Consider the following 21,465-nt stretch of genomic DNA (forward strand, 5'->3'; position numbering starts at 1 on the left):
GATTGAGTTTGTCTAAAATAATCTAAAATCTTTGGGCTGCTTTTTTGCTCTTGACAGGTTATTTTCTGGCTCTGCCTATCCCAGCACAGATCAGTAATTTTACCATTTATGTCACACAAATTTATAGTCCTACAAAAGTGGACAAAAGAAAGAAATGCTTCCCAAAGGAAAAGCCTGAGGGCAATGTTGATTTCACACATTTAATTTGGCTGTCGCCTTCACTTTTTCCTCCCTCTCTCAACTACCATGGGATCCCTGGTTGACAATACATCAATTCTTAAATCAATGTGTCAAATAAAGTTTTTTAGCCAAACTGAACATTTAAAAGAATATGGTGCAGTCTCTTACAAGTCTCAGTTTGGTTTATTCTGCAGCAGAGTTTAGTATAATCTGCAAGCTTTCAGATTTTTTGCATAGCTTTGAATTTTGCATCTTGCATCAAATGCTGATCTATGAAACGAAACAGAGAATGTATTTCCTTGTCAAGACAAAGAAATATTTTTACAGAGAAAGTGGTAATGAACTTTCTTAAGACATGGACCAAACATTATTTAATGGCTTGTTCGTCACAGCTGAGTAAATATCTTGCTATGCATTTAATTCTTGAATTTAATCTATCAAGGATTTTTGAGCCTGTCAAAGTTTGACTTGTCTTTTATCTTACACTCTGAGTATGTTGAAGAATTGAAAGAAAATTGTATGTTATTATAGCAACCATTTGAAATAGCTTCCTATTCCAGACCTTTGGCTTGTTTAAGGGAGTGTCAGTGCTAAAAAAGATGGAAAAAAGAATTTTAATCTGGTCTGGCTTCATTTTAATGCAGATGTAAATTTAATGCAGATGGGCACATCAATTCTCACTTTACACACTTGTTTCACTTGTTTGAGCTATCAGTTTATAGCTCAAAATGTATGAAATATTACTACTTTCATAACTGATGCAGAATCAAAGTTGTGGTTATACAATATTACACAAAAAATACTTACACAAAGGAATACATGAATAGGACATATGTAAGTTTTTTTAAATCTTCCCTTCATGCAAATGCTTTTTCAGCAACAGCTATAATTGTCGCTAAAAGTCTGTTTGATTTAACAACAAATCACAGGATACTGTGACATTTACTGACATTTATAATCAAGTCTCTTGCTTGCATTTAGTCTTACTCATTTATCAGTGCTTTGTCAGCCCTATACAGAATGAGAAGTATTGATGTAAGGGAACAATATAAATGTAAGATTTTGTAGTTTCACATGCTATTAACAGGCCACAGGAGTCTGGGGTGAGTTACTCACAGATTTATCATGTGAGCAGAACTATGGGTAACTTAGGGAAGTTCTGTTCATAATATTAATTTTTTTTACTAGGGAATCTCATATTTTACACTCAGATCAACTTTACTTACTACTCACACTGCTAGATGGGAACTTCCATACTGCTAACTGGAAAAATGTTGTTCCCTGGCTCTACTAAGCCTATGACATGTTTACACAACATCTATCAATCTGCTTCAGCTAGAGGAAAAAAACCAAGAGATTTTGATGGCGTATTACATATATTGAGTTATTCTTGCTTAACAAGTAAACTTTACCCAGGATAAATATGTAATGACAAAGACTCACAGAAACCTGTTTAACTGGCAGAAAGGTGTTTTTACATAGTTTTTTGAGGGGATTGCAGAAAGTTGGGAGAGTACTAAAAGTAGAAAAATTAAGAAAATGGTGTAAAGTGAAACTGGATTTACATCCGTTGTATTAAAGAAGATCTGCGTTTTCAGTGATAGGCAAAAGTGGCTATTTGCAAATTTCTTTGTGTCAGTCTATCTGGACTGAAATGATTTGCTTTATACTGGCAAGAAGTGGAGCATCTTATATCAATTTGAAGGAGTATAGATGAGTATAACCCATGTGATATGTGACTCTATTGCACTGCATATTGCTTTTGTCTGTTGTTCATCAGACCTGCTCATTTTCACAGAGAACAAGTATTTTCCTAATCCGTTAGAATTCAGGGCAATTTTCAAGGTTGGTTCTGAAGTTGCCACTAGCAAGTCATGTTCAATGGATATTATAAACTGATAGATGCACTAATCTAAAAAAAATTCCATTTAGACATTATAACAATGCCTCGTGGTACCATGGTAAATACATAATTAAAAAGCCTGTTTTGTTTCACCAGCACCTGCAGGTGTATTGTCATCACACAGAAGATTACTCTGATTCATTATTCCTAATTTTGAATTGGATTATTTAATCTGTTTCATTGACTGTAATTTGGAAAGCAGAACGAAGACATGGAATGGAAGATTTTTTTCACTCTCATGCAGCTCTATGCTAGGTGAGGTCGAGCAGGCATTTTCTCAGGCAAATATGTGTGTTTCAGACCCTTATTAATTTTGGTAATCTGTTTCTGAACGAGTTCAGCCTAATTCAATGTCTGTTTCTGAAAGCAAAAGGTTTGGTTAGGTTTTAGTGTTTTTTCTTTATTTTTCTTTGGGGTTTTTTTCTGCTTTGTTTTTTTTATTGTAATTTTTCTTCCCCCACCCTTCCAGTTCATTGGAATAATGATGGTAACAGCCACTGTATTGATGCAACAAAATAATAAGAAGATTTATGAGGAAAGGAGTTTACTTCTGCACTAGGATATACTTACAGAAAACAGACTTAATGGCTGATTGAAGAGATAACCAACAGTTTTCTTAAATATTGAACAGAAACAACTGAAATTGTAGTTTTGGTAATTAGTTCTTAGTATCATGTATTTTGATTTACTGCCTTGGATGAATCTTTTATTAATGTAGGTTTTTATGGTTTGGAATTTTTGTTTTAATTCAACACTAATTAAAAGTTAGTGGTATTCATGGGATGTGCTCTGTTTAGGGTCAGAAGCAGGACTAGTTGAATTAGAAATTAATATTCAGGCAATAAAACATGTGGCCAAAATGAACAGCTTTGATATGAAATGAGATGATTAATGTAGATGACTGCATGGGCAATTTAAAGCTTTAGTGAAATATATCTTCTGGCTTTCAAATTTAATTAATCCTAACTCATTGCACAGTGCTATGCACTGTTCAACCATATGCAGCATTTATAATCATTCTGATTCTCAGGACTGCCATGGAAGCGCTTTTCAAATTGCAAAGTCACAGCAATTTCTACCATGACAGGGTCAATTCAGAGATGGACAAAAGTGCAATGAATTTAGCATCTAAATCTGAGAGCAGAAAAATCCAGAGGAACCTCCCCAGTTGCAGGGGGATAAAACAGGAATTAGGGGGCCTAGGACAGCTTAACTAGGTGTGTTTTATCCAAAGCTTGTCTGTTAGGATTTTCTTGCTAGTGCCAGAGGGAATTGTTGGATCAAAGGAAAAGATAATGTGAAAATAGTATGTTCAATGATAGCACCTACGGAATCTGTCAACAGCTCCATGTCATCACCTGGGATTACCTGAGCTTATGTTAATGTCTGTGCTCTATATATTGCATATTGGTAGCTACCATCTTGTAAAATATTGTTTATATGGGAGGAAAAATACCATGTATTATTTGCTTTTTACAGTTCCACATTGTTAAATTTGAATGCTGATTGACTATTTGTGTTGGAAGTAGCAAGGAAATAGTGCTTTAATCTTTTTTTGTATAATGCACAGTTGATTTATCTATCCAAGTAATACCTGTATGAAATAGCAGTATGCTGCTGCTGGCTGAAATAGTGACTATGAGTATCCAGTTTAGAAATTATTCCAATGAAGAAATGGAATAGCTCTGATCAAATATTTATTCTGATAAGTCTGTTATGGAATAAATAAAAATTATGCTAGCATCTGGTAGGAGATAATACTTTTTTTAAAGACTTAAGTTCTTGGCATGATAGCATTTTAAAAGTAGAAGTGATGATGACAATGTACTGCTGCCTTATCAGAAAATGCAGCTGTGCAGAATATACCTCAGCCTAGCAAGTAATCTATTACCTGTCACAATCTCTGCAGCTACTGATCTTCTTCTATTAATTTATTAATATATCTAATTTGGATATGAGGATGAGCAGAAGCACTTATTCCTTTTGTCATTACAGTGTTTCAATTAAAATAATATCTGAGTACATAAGAATGTGTGTTACTAATGAAATAATAATCCAAAACTGAGTATTATTTCATTATTAAAACAAAAAGTATCAGCACACCTGCTGGTGTAAATTTTAAACATACACTATTAGGAAAGTGACTAGCATGCAGAAATGTAGAGCAAGAAAATATTATGTTTTCTTCCAAATGAACTGAGAATTTAAAGGTCTATACCTGTATCACCTTGGTCTGCACTAAATATTTAAAATAAAACTAGTTTCATTAGCCTAAGGAGGGGAAATACAGAAGCAAAATGCTTCATGATGGAATTTAATTGAGCCTTATGCCACAAGCACTGCAAGTTGTAAATCTCACAACTGAGGTACAGGAAACTAATCAAAATTAAGCATATTAGGCATATAAATACAATATAAGGATGCCAGAGGGAAAAAACAAACCATATTAATAACTGAATGAAATTTGTGTGAATGATTCTTGTGGTCTCATTCATTGTGGATGGACAGTATTTCTTTTATAGGACTAGAAGAGTTTCGATCAAACATTTCCAGCAATGAATTTTCACCTTTGTGATTTCTCTCAGGGTGGATCTATTGGAGTAGATTCCTGAGACATGCAAGTTTTGTTCCTCGGGAAAAAAAGAAATGGTTTTGTTTTGATTTGTTTTTTTGGGGCCTGGTTGTTGTTGTATGATTTTTCTTTTTTTTTCTTTTTATTCTTTTTCTTTCTTTTTCTTTCTTTTTCTTTTTTTTCTTTTTTTTCCTTTTTCTCTTTTTTTCTCTTTTTTTCTTTTTCTTTCTTTTTCTTTTTTTTTCTTTTCTTTCTTTTTCTTTTTTTTTCTTTGTTATCTTTTTTCTTTTTTTTTCATTTTTTTCCTTTTTTTCTATTTTTTTGTTGGGTTGTTGTCTTTCTTTTTGTTTTTATTTTGTTTTCTTTATTTAATGGAGATGATAGAACAGTTCTTACTTCCTCTTTCCATCCAAGAAAAAGAAATTCTTGGCTCATCTTTGATCTTTTAACCTTTGGAAGAGCAAGCTGATCTGTTTGGGTAGCCATACCATCAGGTGATTTTTACTTAAGTCTTGGTATTAAATTGAGGCAAATAAATGGTAGGTATTTGTCAATCTAAAGTTTTGGTGACATAAAATTATGTATAGTCAAATTTTGTCTTGCATTACATTCTTTCTGCTCTCTAAATATGTCAGAAGTCCTATCTGCTTAGTTTCAGTTGGTTTTGGGTTCTGCATTTGTTTCACTTTTCGGGTTAAGTTGTCTCGAAAATTTGGACTTTGTTCTTTTGAAAAGGAAAAACTATGGGAGAAACCACCAGTTTTGTGTTCTTTTTACTTTTTATTTAATGTTTTGTACTTTTTTGGCTGTATATTTTGTTTTGTATTTGTGAAACTTCTTTTTAGAACTAGAGTACTGGGCTATCTCACAACAATTTTCTTTTACTAAATCACTCATCAAATTATAATAGTCAGTCATAATATTACAAACCTGTATTTTTTAATTGTTTGTGCTGCTGATAATGTAGCACAAACAATTACATTTTAATTTAATTTAATTTTAAAAAATTAAAATTTTTTCTCATTATCTTTAAGATCATAAACAGGTTTGCATGAAGAAGTGTTGAGTTACTTGCTCTTTTCCCATCTTTGCTGGTCAGCTGAGTATGATATTACTTTTCCTTGTTTTTGCTTTAAGTTCCATTTTCTTGATTTTCATGGTTGAGATCCTGTATTGCAGCTCATCAGTAATGTTTGAGAACAGGATCATTTTGTGTGAACCCTGGACAGAATTAATTTGATTTTTATTTATATGGAATTGCTGGGTTGGTATTTGACTGAATGTCATCAGATGTTTGTAGGCATATTTGAAAGTGGTGCTTGGGTTTGGTGGGTTGTTGGGTTTTTTTGGGTTTTTTTTTTTCCTTTGTTTGTTTGGGATTTTTTTTCCTACTAATGAAGCAGACAGGCTATTTCTTGTATAGTTTTAAATTGATTGCCGTGAGCTATCAATTGTATGAGATTATTTTTTGCAGCTTGTACATCAGAGGATTTCCTTGAGTTGTTTTCTTATGTAAATACTAAAAAACCATTTTACAAAAAAAGAATTTTAAAAATTTGTTTTGGCTTGAAACAATATTTTTAGATTTTTTGCCTTGATGAAAACACTAATGATTCTGTATTGCTCAACAAATTTAAGAGGTGAGGGTGTATTTTCATTTTCCAATAGTCTCACTGGAATTTAGTCTTTTCCTTTTTCTTGAATTTATATCTTTCTTTAGTTCTTATGGAGATAAAGTTTTCCCTTTTTATTGACTGTGAAGTATATCCAGAATGTTTTGTGAACTAAGCAGCTAAAAGATATGCAAAAGCAAAATGGTCTATCATGCAAAGGCTTGTCACTTTGGAATTATTATTATTAGAGAACTAAACACAGAGGTTACTCAGCTGAAAGTTTTCTTCTTGAAGGCCCAAGAATGACTGCAGCATGATAGATGCTGTAAAAACTTCTATATTGAGAATGGGGAGCTTCAACATTCATTTTAAAATATCTTTCATGCATTTAAACAGATAAACCCTATTACCCTGATTTCTAAAAGTAATTCCAATAATACAAGTGAACCTTAACTGTCTGTAAATGTATTTTAAGCCAAAGAGCAAAGAGCTTCAAAAAAAGTGTGTAATTAAGCATCTGTGCTAAAGAGTGTGAAATTTCATATCAAAGCCTGTCTGCAGTTGTCTTGACAGGGAAGGCAGGAGGAGTGGATTAGTCTGAAAAGTTGTAATAGAAAAAGAGCCTGACATGCTGTGGCATTTTGGGGATTTATATACATTTCATATTATTAGGTAAGATAAGTCATTTAACATCTGAAATTAAGACACTAAATGTTTACTATGAGAAACAGCTAAAGTTTAGATGAAGGAAATCCAAGGCTTGAGAAGTCTTGAACTTGCAAAGACTCATGCAAAAGTTTAGTTTTAGTTAATATGGTGTCTATCTCACATGCTTGCTGGAAAACAGCACCTATCAGCTTTTTCAGATGGCTGAACAATTTGTGGTTTACTTTAACCACTTAGATCCACACATTAAAATTTTACCATTCTGTGTATATAGAGCTTGCCGTTTCACCACTGCAAGAAATATTTAGAGAAACAAAGAAATAGTTATTACAGATAAATATTAGTTTGTGGCAGTTCTTAATGTAAGAATATTGCAGCCATGGTACGTCTGAGGGGATGAATGGCATAATAATAAAAATAAAAAGTGAAGATCAAATATATTAAGTACATAGGTTTTAGACGTCTAAATACATGGGCTAGAAAATTTGAGTTCTTTTGTCAATTTTGGAGTTATTACAGCTTTGTTATATTTGTTGTCTTAATGGGTAAGTGTTTGCCTTAATTACCTCCCATTGCAAATACTTAATTAGAGGTTATGTTTGACAGTTACTGCATAGGTTGCTCCAATTTTCCAAGTCTTTTCTGATCAAAGAAACTATTAACAGATTATAATTAAATACAGGTCTGAAAGATTATAGTCTTTAAACTCCAAATATACTGTATTATCAGGATTAAAACAAATTTAAATCTGGATATTCTTATTCTTATATTCATCATGCTACTTATAGGCATTGCAATACTTCACTATGAATTATTATATTCTAAACAATAGCATATGGGAAGATCCAAGTACAAGTAAGTAAAACACTGATTACATTATAATTCTTTAAAAAATTGTTTTGCTTGTTATGGAATGACGTTTATAATTGCTCTTTCCAGAATAGAAATGATATTTAAATCTTATTTTTAAAGTCTTTTTATAACGTGTGTTCTTTTTCTGGCTGTATGAAATGCTTTCCTCATTCAGACAAATTACCCAAACCACGTAACAGGAAACAAAAATTCCATGCTCATTTTATAACTGATTTACAATAGGTATGTTAATGCAACAAGCTAATCAGGGAGTCCCATAGCCTCTGAGTCTCTCTATTGCAGCGAAATCTGACTTTTCTTTCATTGCTGTATTTTTTCCTGACTAAATACACTTACAAACTGATTTCTCAGAAGGTTTTGTCTATCTTTTAAATACTAGGCTATGAATTACAACTGATATCAGCAAGTAATAAAGTTATGGCAGTACAAGGAGTAAAATACTGCTTAACTGAAGTGACTAGTTATGCATTTATTGTTATGTCATTGTTTAAATTGTCCATAATTAGCATTTGGATACCAAGGGAGTTTTTGGTCAGCTGTTTGTTAGGCTAAACTCTTTCTAGCAGTATGAAAGATGCTGTGTACACATACCTGTAAAAATATCTAGCCATCTGGTAGCCAAAGTGTGTGTATAGTGTAAAGCAATCCCACACTAAGGTTCCCTTGTCTGAAGAGGATGTTTGTATTACATACATTTGTGCAGTGGGTGAAAATCATTTAAATATGTAAGAATTCTGTGATGGAAAGAAAATACAGGTTTGTTAAAACTTGTCAAAAGAACAATAAAAGAGATTATTTACTTTAGCATGTTTCTTTTCAGCTACCATCTGCCTCTTCTCAGTGCTCTTCCAAAAATTGACAGTTTTAGACAGTTTTGTTACCTTGTGGGGAAAATCCAAGACATATGATACAGATATCCTTCGAAGTCTTAATATATTTAAAATATGTTCTAAGGTCAGACTGGATATCAAACCAGTGAGTTCCTTCCACTGTATTAGCTGATTTCTTTAGGGAAAAGTGTACAAAAAGAAAGAGAAAAGTAGCCAGTCTTGTGGTTGGTGGTAGCTGTTCAAAAAAGGAGTACCGTCTCAGCATTACATGCTAGGTTGACATCTGTATACATCTATAGATTGACGAACAATGTGGTACTTAATTTTTACATATATGAATTTATGCAAAATGTAATGTGTGAATTATAAAAGATGTGCAAAAAATTTAGTGTTATCCACAAGACATTTATGTTCTGACCAGTGGTATAACATAATAAACAAGAACTACAAAGGTTAGAAGAGAAATGCTCTTGATAATCTGATGACAATAAAATTATCATCTTAGCTCATTGGCTACTTACATTTGTCGGGTGGTTGTTCAGCTATTTTACATGGTTAGAGTTCTCCTGTGCCATTTTTCACTTTTGTGACTTATTGTGAATATTGCTGCAAGGTAAAATGATCTTAAGGAAAAATTCGGAAGTTGAGACAAAGAGCACTTTCTTTTTACATGATGCAGGAGGGGTTTAAACTAAGGTTTACTAAAGTAAACTAAAGTTTACTGAACTAAAGAAGGGAGAACTTCAATCTACCCCAATCCTAGCATTTTGGTGCCGGTGCCAGTGCCAACAAGAGACACCCAAAATCTAGAGAATTTTCAGAATCTGGCAGGTTTAGATAAGGAAGAAGTTCTTCATTATGGGACAGAATGTACAGAGAAGCTGAGAATGCACTGTCCCTGGAAGTTTGCAAGGCCAGGGGGAATGGGAGTCTGAAAAATCAGGTCTAATGAGGAGTGCCCATGGCAGGGGGGTTGGAAATAGATGGGCTTTAAGGTCCCTTACAACCCAAACCATTGTATGAATGTCTTACAATAAAGAGAGACCGAAAATACAGAATAGAAGGCAGAAAATGTACCAAAACGTGTACTGTTGGTAGCTGCAGTAGGTTCAGGATGGAAGGGTTATAGATCTTTGGTCAAGGACAGGATGTGTGCAAAGACTACGAGGCAATTAGGAAAAAATTGGAAATTAATATAATGGGAAAGAAAAAGATAATGCTGCTGCTCAGAGAGCAGCTTATTTATAGCAGTTTATTGACAGGATGAGAATATTATTTTTAGCAGCATCTTTCAGATGTTCTTTAGGAGAATTACATCAGTATAAGAGTCCAAAACACAGTACAATGACCAAAGGATTTTTCATCTAAAAGAAAGGCTTTTTTTTTTAAACTCAAGACTTGGAAACATTTTTCTTTCATTGTTCAAAATGTTTTGATATATTTGTGCATCACAAGCAATGTAAATTGGTAAAATTATGATTATTTGCATCGAAATATTTCAAAGTTATCTCTATAAAGAAATAAAAGGCTATTTAATTGGTCTTCTCTATTTCTTATATTAGAATGTTGACTGGGAAAACCCAATAATACTTATACGGAAAAGAATGTAATGAATTTCACTGTAAGAATAAAAATGAACTTTTTTTCTTTTTGAAATCTGTCTGCTGGCAATATAGCTATTTGATGATCTTTGCTATATTCTTTCCACTCCTACTGTCAAGCAAGCAGCAGATCTGTTGGATGGAGTTTCCAAACTGCTTATGGGCAGCGATCCACCTGCAGCATGGTGAAATAACCCACAGGAGAGATCTTAAAGCCGTTGAATGAATATGCTAAATTACCCACCAATCTTTGTCTCTTTAGGACCAGGAAATACATTAGCCATGTGCATTTACAGGAAAATCTCAACTAGTGGAATAAAATTTCTGATCAGAATGAAAAAGCTATCCAATAAATGTCTGCTCCTAAACACCTCTATACTGAAAAAGAATACTGTAATGTCTGTGTCCTTCCTGAGCTAAAGAAGGTAAAGAAAGATGTCTTAGTAATTCTGTGAATTCTGGATTTACTTGTATTATCATCAGTATTTTTTGATGAAAGTTTAAGAACCCAGCAAAATTTAGAAAATATTCATTGACAAATGCTGTTTTTTAGAAGACACTTAACTCTTTTTCTTACGGAGTTTGTTGCTTTAGCAATTCTCCTGTGATGAGCAGCATGGGATCTGTTATCCTGAGATTAGATGCAGCTCTGAGAAATCAGAAGCATCTGATTTAAAGGAAGATGCCTCTACTCATGGCAGGGGATTGAAGTTTAAGGTGGTCTTTAAGGTCCCTTCCAACCCAAACCACTTTATATAATTCTGATTCTATAATCTTGTTAATATACAATATAACACACAATGTGTATCCTCTTTAAAAAATATCCTATTTCAAATTATGTCTCATAAGGAAACAGCAGTGGAAACTACTTGCATGAGAGGGAACAGAGACACTTCAGGGTTTATAAGACCCTGCAGATGTCAGCACTTCAGATGTTATCATCTGTAATTCCAAGAACAGAAATACTGATGAGTAAACTCTACACTGATACGCATTTAACCAAGCCCAGGAATTTAAATGGGTTTTCTTCAGCTTCCTTTACCATCCAACTACCTTCTGCAGGGCAAAGGTGATTCTTTTGGAGGCCAGAATTTCACAGCAATTACAGTCCATTAGAGATGCTGGAGAATTTGTCCATTCTTGAGATTAATCAAAAGGCGACACATAACAAAGATTTCTAGTATTTTAATTACTTCTAGCACCTTAGAGAGTAATTCCTGCTCTGTAGAAGATGGTAGCAATATGCAGAATATATAAAACCTAACCTGGGAAGTTCAACAAGAAACTAGATGGAAAAAGAATTCCATGTATTAAACAAAATACAAAGTTAATGGTTCTGTCCAAAACTTGGGAATTACTTTTTCCTTCTGACAGTCTGCTCAATATGTTATACATATTTGTCAGATGTTCCACAGGGTGTTTGGAAAGGAAATTATGTACAATGTGTTAAGATGTGAGCAATTAAAATGTTAAATATTTCAACTTATCTTTGTGTGAGAAAGTACATGTGGAAACACAATTTATGCTAAAAAAATATCACCCCAATATTCTTTTTTGCTATACCATTTTAAGAAATGTAACGGTATCTGTTACATTTATTATAATTATTGAGAGGGGGAAACACAACAAAAAAACCCCAAAACAACAAGTCAAGAACATTACAGTGTTTTTGCTTTGAAAGGACATTGACAAATACACTGATGTAGGAGGGAGAAAAAACCAATCAAGATGGACGTTTTTGATTCTATAGATCTCAGGTGAAAAGTGTTTGTTTTATAATTAGCACATAATACTCCCAGCGATCCTGATGTTTAATGTCCTGCAGGAGATGTTCAGACAAATTGTATCTGTAGGGGAAGTAATATTTTTTCACAATATTTAACATGAATTCATTTTAATTCTGAGGAAATAGTGGCATTTTCTCCTCCTATTCAGACTTATTTGCCTGCATGTTCATTGTTTTAGCTAGATGCACCTTTAGTATCTATACTAAGCTTCAGTTTTATGTTTATATTAAGTGTGTCTGGTAACAGATGAAAAAAACAGTAGGAAATCTGTTCTCTCTAGATACATTTACAAAACTGTGCATGTAATTTCTATTCAGTGAGAAAGGATAAAATCATCAGTATACTAATCTTTTTGTAAGGTTAGAAGGTTAACTGATTTTTGGTGTGGTCAATTATGTAGCTGACAAAATATCTCTTTTTGTATTTTTGTGTATTACAGGGAGTATCGTGTACCTTGGGATGATGGTGGGGGCATTCTTCTGGGGAGGCTTGGCAGACAAGGTGGGAAGGAGACAATCACTCCTGATATGTATGTCTGTCAATGGATTCTTTGCCTTCCTTTCATCCTTTGTCCAGGGCTATGGCTTCTTCCTCTTCTGTCGCTTGTTTTCTGGATTTGGGTAAGCTCCTCTGGTTTTGTTAATTTTCACAATTCTGTGTGTTAATAAAACTTTTCTGTTTGCATGAGCGCATTATTTAGTGTAGAAATACAGTCTGTATCAGTGGTGAGAGAACTAAGCAAGGCAGCTACTACACTCCTAAATAGCAACCTGAAGGGGAAGAATAATTTTGGGGGAAAGACACAGACTGAAAACTGTGAGATTGAGTTTGTTCTTATATTGCAAAGGATTTGTTTTGTGAAGTTGATCAACTTGCTTAACTCTTTTAAGCCTCAGCTTCTTTATGTACAGTATCTTGTTCAGTCAGCAAAGTAATACTCTCAATACAGGTGTACACTAAGTTTTTGGTAATATTTGTAAAGTTTCTAATGTCTTTATGTGCACAATATTGTGCACATGGCATCATAATAAATTTACAATGGGGTCTTAAACTGTGTCAAATGCTCTCCCTGAAACATTTGGAGTTTATGAACTGTGTTTTCTTTACTTTTCATTTAAATAACTTCTCAGTGATTAAATTTATAAATATAAACTTTTATGAGCAGAGAAGGACTTAGATAAGTAAACTACTATGAGAAAACCTATACCTTTACTGCACACTTGGATAAACAAGAGCTCTGTTCTGCTGACTGCTTGGTTTAGCACTTCTGTTCATTGCTTGACTCAGATTAAGACTCCTAATTACAGTTCCAGTTCAGACCACTATCAGTCTTTGGTATGCTGAATAGGCAGGATCAGATGAGAGCACAGCAGCTGTGCTGTAAAGCCACACACATGAACTCCATTTCTTTAATGGTTTGTTGCCTTTATGTTATGGAGCTATGGTTCAGCAATGCAGTTGTATGATATTTGTGCTCTGAGAAATCCTTTCAATTGGTCTGAAGTAGGCTAGGGCTCAACATGAATGCCAAAAAGAAATTACCATAGCACTCAGTAGTTTTAAACTGATTTAGGAAGAGGAATAGAAGGACAAGAGGAGAGAGAAGAATGTGAGGAATCATCTAGCTAGAAGAATCTCTTAGTTTGTCACCAGATTGTCAGATACGGCTTTATAAGACAAGAAGGAAAAATGGCAATATTCTACTTCCTGAAAACCCCAAATCCCATAGAAAAACAAAATTTAAAAAATCCCTTATCATAAATTACCATCAGTTCCAGAAGCTATGTTTTTTCACTCCATGCACAAACACTACAGATCATGTAGCATGACACTTTCACTCTTCTGTGATCCTGCAAAGTTGAGAAGCTTGTTGTATTACTGCTTAGCCTGGTCCTGGGGCAGGTCTGGACCCTTATGCTACAAAGGTTTGGTCTTTTGCAGACACAAAATGGCTTTAACTGAAATTGTCCCTTTTGGGATATACTGCAAAATATGTATTTATTATGCTTCATGAGAAACTTGCCTACACCATTTCCTCCTCACCTGTCTAGGAGCTTTTACAGTAAGAGTCAGTGCCTGTAGCTTTCCTTGTGATACATGTTTGTCCTTGACTGGGAACCACATTCTCTTGTGTACCCAGCATATTATTAAAGGTCCTTGAAGGAGCAGGCCCTTCAAATCTTTATCTTACACTTTCCCCACTCTGTTCAAAGTCCTCCTACCTCATCTTTGAGAGCTACATGAATAGATCATAGATAATTTGTCACCATGTACTATATTTTAAATGGAGTCTCCAAAACAAAACAAACCCCAAACCAATCCAACAACAACAACAACAGAAGACAGCATGAACTGTAGAGTTGTTCCTCATAGCAATTACTGCAGAGAGAGATTCATGGCTGGCTCATATTTGCTGTTTTCTTCAAAGATTGGATTTTTCCCCTGAATAATCCCTTTCAGATTATATCAGGGTAGGAGTGTGATAGCCATGAGGTTTCTAGAAATCTGTTTGTCAGACCCTCAAGATGAGGAAAATCCCATCTTGATAGGTGTTTCCTCTTCCAGTCAATGGGCACATCACAAAACTTGCCCCTCTTCCAGTCAATGGGCACCTCACAAAACTGCCTCAGTTTCTCAGATATGGAGGATAGTGGCTTAGAAACTTTGTCTTTCAATTTCATCAGGACCCACCAGTGTATCTTATCAGGTCCTATCAGCCTGTGCATCTTCAGGCTACTTAGATGTTCTCGAACCTGATCTTCTCCTGCAGTGGAATGTTGTCATTCTTCAAGTTCCCCTGCCTTGTCTCCTGCAGCCGATGTGAGTGGAGCTCTTCATGATGAAGACTGAGGGGAAAAAAAGTTAAGTGCCCCAGCCTTCTCCATATTCAGGTAACCAGATCTCTGGTTTTCTTTCGGAAAAGGCACACGTTTTCTCTAGGCTTCTCGATGACCTTCCACTGTACCTCCGTTTTTGAGTGAGGATACTTTGTTCCAGTAATTTTGTGTGATTCAAATAGCCCAACTATGGAACTTGAATGATTTTAAGGAAAGAACTGAATTATATGTTTTAAAGGCAAAATGGTATTGTTACTCAGACTGGAGAGGAGTGGGAGTTTTCTGAAGGGGCAGAGAGTTATTGGGATAATTTCTTTTAATTAAAGATTACTCAATTGAATCCAGAAGTCTGATAAAGGTCTAGGAGGGCTTTAGACATGGTTTCCTACAAAGTGAAAAGACATAGAAGAGAAACTGTGCATGGTATTCACCATTAGCCATTGTGGGAAGGTACAAATATTTATCATCAAAAAGCACCTTGTTGTATCTGTTTGAAAATGTCTAAAGAATGTTTTTCTGATACAGAGCATGACTCACAACATAGCTGCTAATTTGAATGAAGCTGGAGTTTATTCTTTCTTCTGAGCAAAAAAAAAAGATGCTAAATAAATGTGGCCTCTTTTAAAAGCACACAGTATGTCCAGAATGCAAAATTTCTTCAATTTGCCAGAATTGCCAATTTGGCCAAATTTTTTTCCAAACCCACAGAAATATTAGGAAATACAGGTTAGATATTTTTAACTGATGTAACTAAAAGCTATTAAGAAGCTTTTCTCCTGCCTGTTATCCCTTGTGAAAAAAAGTCTTTCTCAAGACATATTAACATAATATTCCTTTTTGAGACTGCTTTAGACTATACTTCATTACATCTGAGACTTACCTACAGACAACTTTCTTCATCCTTCCTTAGACAATCTCTAAACCTTCCTGCAGTACTCCTTCTATATTATTGGAATCTATCAGAGAGTGCTGGTGTCACTATGGTAGAACAAACCTTGTAATTCAGGTATTTTCTCAAATTCTTCACTCTTTCATGGGGAATCAAAAGTTAGCAAAAATCCAAAACTGCGAATGTAGTTTCTTGTAACTTGCAGTTCTGAGGGGTTCCCTGAGTAAGTCCACACACCCTGACTTTTACCAGCAGTTTTGTATACTACGTCTAGTAGCAAAAAACACTTTAGGATTGCATATCCACCCCTTGGAGACTGTGACATGAAGGGTGTACAAGCAGTCTATATACATAACAACTGCAAAAATGTTCCAACAGAGATGGAGACTGTGTGGAACGAGGACAAGATTGTTGACCTACCCAAGCAGTTCCTTCAGGAACTTCAGACCTAGACCAACCTCCAGCTTTTATAATTCTATATCATCACTATTTAGTATCATGTTGTATTTATCTTTTACTTCCTCAGATCCACTTGTTCCACTGCTTTTTTTTGTGAAGAACCTTGTATTCTCTCACTCTCAAAATGTTGCAATCTTCTGCCTCTGATTCCTCTTCAGCATCCAGCTGTGTCCTACCCAGGGCTATCAGTGTTTTTACACTGTGAGCTAATGAACAGCTCTGCAGGTGACTGGCTTCAAAGCTGATAGGCTATGCCAAAAGGGATATACACTTCTCAGTGAAGCCAAGTGAGCAGTTGGAAATGTCTGAGCTTCACAAATTGCTTTGCTTCAGTCCTTGCAGCTTCAGATGTGGGTAAAGGTTGATGAGAGGTTCTGAGAGAGAAAGGGGTCTTCTCTAAACCTTCTCTTCCCTTCTGTAAGAGAAGACAGCATTCTTATGAGGAAAGGAAGATTATATAAAGGGGAGAAAAGGAAGGAAAAGACCAGACAAGGGTAAATAAAGAGAGATTACACAACAGAAAAAAAATCAAAATAAAAATTATAGAATCGTAGAATTATTTAGGTTGGAAAGGATCTTTAAAATCATTGAGGTCAACCATCAAACTAATACTGCCAAGTCCACCACTAAGCCTTATTCCTAAGCATCTCATCTACATATTTTAACACCCTCCAGGGATGGACATTCCATACTTCCCTGAGCAGCCTGTTGGAATGTTTTGAAAACCTTTCCATGAAGAATTTTTTCCATGAAGGAATTTTTCCTACTATGCCATTCCTATGGTACAGCTGAGGCTATTTCCTCTCATTCTATTTTTTGTCCCTGGGAAAAGGGGAGACCAACCTTTCTACACCTCTTTTCAGGTAGATGTAGGAGTGATAAAGGGTTTTTTTTCTGATATTCTCTAGCTGAAAGTCCCCCAGTTCCCTCAGCCACTCCTCTTAGGACTTTGCTCCAAATGTTTTGCCATCCTTGTTATCCTCTCTGAACATGTTCCAGCATCAAAATGACCTTCCTGTGGTAGGGGCTGAAAATTAAACACAGGATTGGAGGTGTTGGCCTCACCAGTGCCCAGCACAGGGGGCCAATCCCTGCCCTGGCCCTGCTGGCCACAGCATTGCTGATCCAGGCCAGGATGCCATTGGCCTTCTTGGCCACCTGGGCACAGCCTGGCTCATGTTCAGCTGCTGTCACCGGCACCCCCAGGTCCTTTCCAGCCACTCTGCCCCAGCCTGTGCAGCTGCCTGGGGTTGTTGTGACCCAAGGGCAGGATCCAGCACTGGGCCTTGTTGAACCTCACACCATTGGACTCAGCCATGATCCAGCCTGTCCAGATTCCTCTGCAGAGCCTTCCTGCCCTCCAGCAGATCAGCACTCCCACCCAGCTTGGTGTCACCTGCAAACTAATTGAGAGTGCACTTGATCCCCTTGTCCAGGTCATCAAGGAGGGCATTTAACAGGACTGGCACCAGTACTGAGCCCTGGGGAGCAGCACTGGTGACAGCCACCAGGTGGGTGTAACTCCACTCACTGCTGCTTTCTGGGCTCAGCCAGCCTGACAGTCCTTTACCCAGGGAACAGGGCAACTGTCCAAGTCATAGGCTGCCAGTTTCTCCAGGGCAGTGCTTTGGGAAATGGTGTCAAAGGCTTTACTAAAGTCCAGTTGGGCAACATCCACATTCTTTCCCTCCTCCATAGTGTATGGTTTGTGAAAAGCAGGTCCTACTTGATCTCCTTCTATTTTAGGATCGCCCACTTTGGATGGGCAATCCTATAATAGAAGGAGATCAAGTAGGACCTGCTTTTCACAAGCCATACCCATGATGGCTGGGCTTGGTCCCCTGGTTCTCCTATATGTGCCATGTGATGGTGCAGGCTTATCTGCTCCATGACCTTCCTGGACACTGCAGTCAGGCCTGTAGTTTCCCAGATCCTCCTTCCGACCCTCCTTATAGATGTGCATCATATATCCCAACCTCCAGTCTACTGACACCTCCCCAGTTAGTCAGGACTGCTGGTAAATGATGGAAAGTGGCTCAGTGGGCACTTCCACCAGCACCTCTAGGGCTCCTGTGTGGATCCTACCCAGGCCCAAACGTTTGAGCGTGTCTAAGTGATGTAGTGGGTCTCTGAACATTTCCCTTTGGATTATGTGGGCTTCATTCTGCCTCTGCTCTCTGTCTCACAGATCAGGAGGTTGGGTGCCCTGGGAGCAGCTGGTCTGACTGTTAAAAATTGAAACAAAGAAGACCCCAATCTTTTCTTCATGCTTTGTCACTGTGTTTCCTCCTTCATGTGAAAATGGCTGGGTTCTCTCCTTAGCCCGCCTTTGTTGTTAATATATTTACTGAAACCTTTTTTTGTCTTTACAGCAATAGATAGGTTAAGAATCATTTGGGCTTTGGCTCTTCTGATTTTCTCCCTGCATAATCTCATGACATCCCTGTATTCTTCCTGAGCAGCCTGCCTACTCTTTCTTAGATCATAAACTCTCTTATGTTTTTTCTGGAGTTCAGCTCTCTCTTCAGTCAGGCTGGTCTTCTTCCCTGTAGTCCAACTTTCAGCATATGGTGACAGCCTGGTCCTGCACTTCTAGGATTTCATTCCTGAAGAATGTCCAATGGTCCTGGGCTCATTTGGCAACCACAACTGCCTCCCAAGGGACTTTCTCAACCAGGCTTCTAAACAGGCCCAAGTCTGCCCTCCACAAGTTCAAGGTACATGTTCTCCTTGCCAACTTTCCTTACTTCTCTGACAATGAAAGCTTATCACAGTGGCCCAGAGAGCCTCCAGCCATCATATCCCATCACCCACCAATCCTCCTCTGCTCAAAAACAACAGTTCCAGTAGGGTGCCCTACCTTGTTGACATCCTGACCAGCTGTGTCAGGGAATTATCTTCCAGGAACCTCCTAGGCTGGTTCCTCTCCACTCTGTTGCTTTTCCAGCAGGCATCTGGTAGGTTGAAATCCCCCACAAGAACAGTGGGGGGATTGTGCCAGTGATTGTGAGAGCTCTCCCAATTGCTTCTAGACTATTTCACCTGCCTTTTCTTCCTGTTGGTGGTCTATAGCAGACACTGACCTTGGTATTTGTCTTTCAAGTAAAAACTTGAAGAGTGAAAAAGAAGAAGAAAATCTACAAAAGAAAGAATTAATTAGCATATGTGAAAGCAATTTATCTGACATATCTGACACATTTTTTGCTATTATATGCTTGAATGTAAATTAAACTTGATTTTTTAAATAGTATTGGGTAAATAGGGGGAATGAGTTATTTATTTGTCAATTCATTTTTTGTCGGAACTGACTATTGTAGAGTTCAGTAAATTATCATGCGAATCATTTTTACAAGGACTCTCTTGCTATTAATAGCATACAGGCCACTTATGTACCTGCAAGAAAACTTCCTTATTCATAGTCCAAAGAAACACTTGTATTTAAAAATGGGTACAGTGATCAACAAAGCTTAGTCTTTAGTGTAATGCAGTTTTCTAGGTCTTTATCCAGCAGTTCTCAAGGAAAATGTTGATCTGTTGGCTCACCATTAAATACTTTGCCAGTCTAATGGCAGTTCTGAAAGGAAAACCACAGTGATATTTTTCAATGAGACTTGTGGTACTGGGGTAGAAAACTGTTCAAGAAAACTGTTATGTGCAATTGGATGGTAGGACAAGGAGTGATGGGCTGTTTCTAAATCTCTGAATCTGTGTTTTGAGCTCTATCACTTTTTAACAAATAATGAATAACAAGGTGACAACTTGCAAATGCAGTCTCACACAGACACTATCTATTTTTAGTCTGGATGTTGTTCAAGTTTGAAAGAGAAGACAAGGTATTTCAGAAGAACACCATCCTACCGTGTATGTTTAGTATTCTGTAAGGGCTTTTTGTCCTAATTATCTCTATTCCTTTTATGCTTTTACATTTCAAGCCCTTTCGGCTAGTGAATCTGCAAATAAACAATAGCTTCTATCTGAAGCCAGAGGTTTCTGAATGCCTCACAGACGTGTTTTCATCCCAGCTGTCACACTGTGCAGTTGCCAAAATCTGTTGTGACAAATCACAGCTCTGAAGGTAGATTAGCAGACATTTATCATCTTTGTTTGTAACAGAGAAAATGCAAATGTATCTTAGCTTATTGTTTGTTTCACTGAATCCCACTCTCCTAAGGTGCACCCCTTAAATCTCCTTTTGGTTTCACCTTTCTCACAATTGCACAGAACAAACCTGAACTGAGAGTGTACATAAATATGCATTCTCTCTTGCTTTGCCTACTTCTGATGGGGTTTATTACATAAGATGAAGAATAACTGAAAAAGATAATTATTTATTGTTCTTTTCATTGACATTTATGGTATTCTCCCACATATAAGCAATACGTGCAGTAGCAAAAGGCTCCTGCTATTTTATTAGTGTTGTTCTTTAATATATTCCTACATATTTACCAAAAAAAAAAATCAAGGCTGAAGGCATGTGTCCTTTTATTTCACATGAAAAGTCTGATTTTTATTGAGTGAGAGAACTTATTTCATGATTTTGGGCCAAGCTCAATGAAGTTTTGCCTCCTGTTGGTATTAGATTTTGCCTCATTACAGAATGTGTTATTCAGGAGACAGATATCACTCATGATCATCATCCCAGAGGCTTGGATCTGTGGGTTTTTAATCCTCTAAAAAAAATGTTCAGACTTCACATAATTTATCTGTGAAGTAAGATAGGAAAAAAAGTACTTAGTTTTTGTACATACTAACAAGATACATACTATTCATGACCCAGAAGGAAGTAGCGCATGGACTTCTCTCTGTTATCTGTGGGTAACATGTTTACATCCACTGCTTTGGTCAGGATAACTGAAGAAATAACAGAAATGAATAAGAGATGAGATATTAAAGCTTCAGCTTGTTTGAATAATTTGTGTTTAGGAAAGTTAAACTCCTTCCCATTTTTAGAATGAATAGTCTTCTCAAGTCAACCCACAATTTTCATGGGCTTTTTATCTGCACAGGGAGACATATCAAGAGAAGAATGTAGTTTCACATATCAAATTATTTTCTGCAAGTGACAATGAGCCATATAATTTACAAACACAGTAACAGTAAAGAGCCCACTGTATAATACCAATTCTTTGCCAGAAGCAGACTTAACACTGTAACCTGTGGGAAAATAGCATTGCATTTCCCTTAAAACAAAAGATGAAGTCTTCCTACTGAGGCAGTTCTGCTTTTAATTTTACTTGAAATTCACTCCTGTACAT

The 21,465-nt window shown here is 36.3% G+C and overlaps 1 protein-coding gene across 1 annotated transcript in view; it reads left to right on the forward strand.

The window, feature by feature from the left end:
- The window catches only part of SV2C (synaptic vesicle glycoprotein 2C), a 119,263-nt gene that overhangs the window by 42,096 nt on the left and 55,702 nt on the right, over positions 1-21,465 (forward strand). Inside the window, exon 3 of the mRNA XM_066569735.1 lies at positions 12,465-12,645. Within this exon, the coding sequence (XP_066425832.1) occupies positions 12,465-12,645 (181 nt within the window). The remainder of the gene's footprint in view (positions 1-12,464; positions 12,646-21,465) is intronic.

This window comes from Molothrus aeneus, chromosome Z (assembly GCF_037042795.1).
Source record: "Molothrus aeneus isolate 106 chromosome Z, BPBGC_Maene_1.0, whole genome shotgun sequence".
NCBI lineage: Eukaryota > Metazoa > Chordata > Aves > Passeriformes > Icteridae > Molothrus > Molothrus aeneus.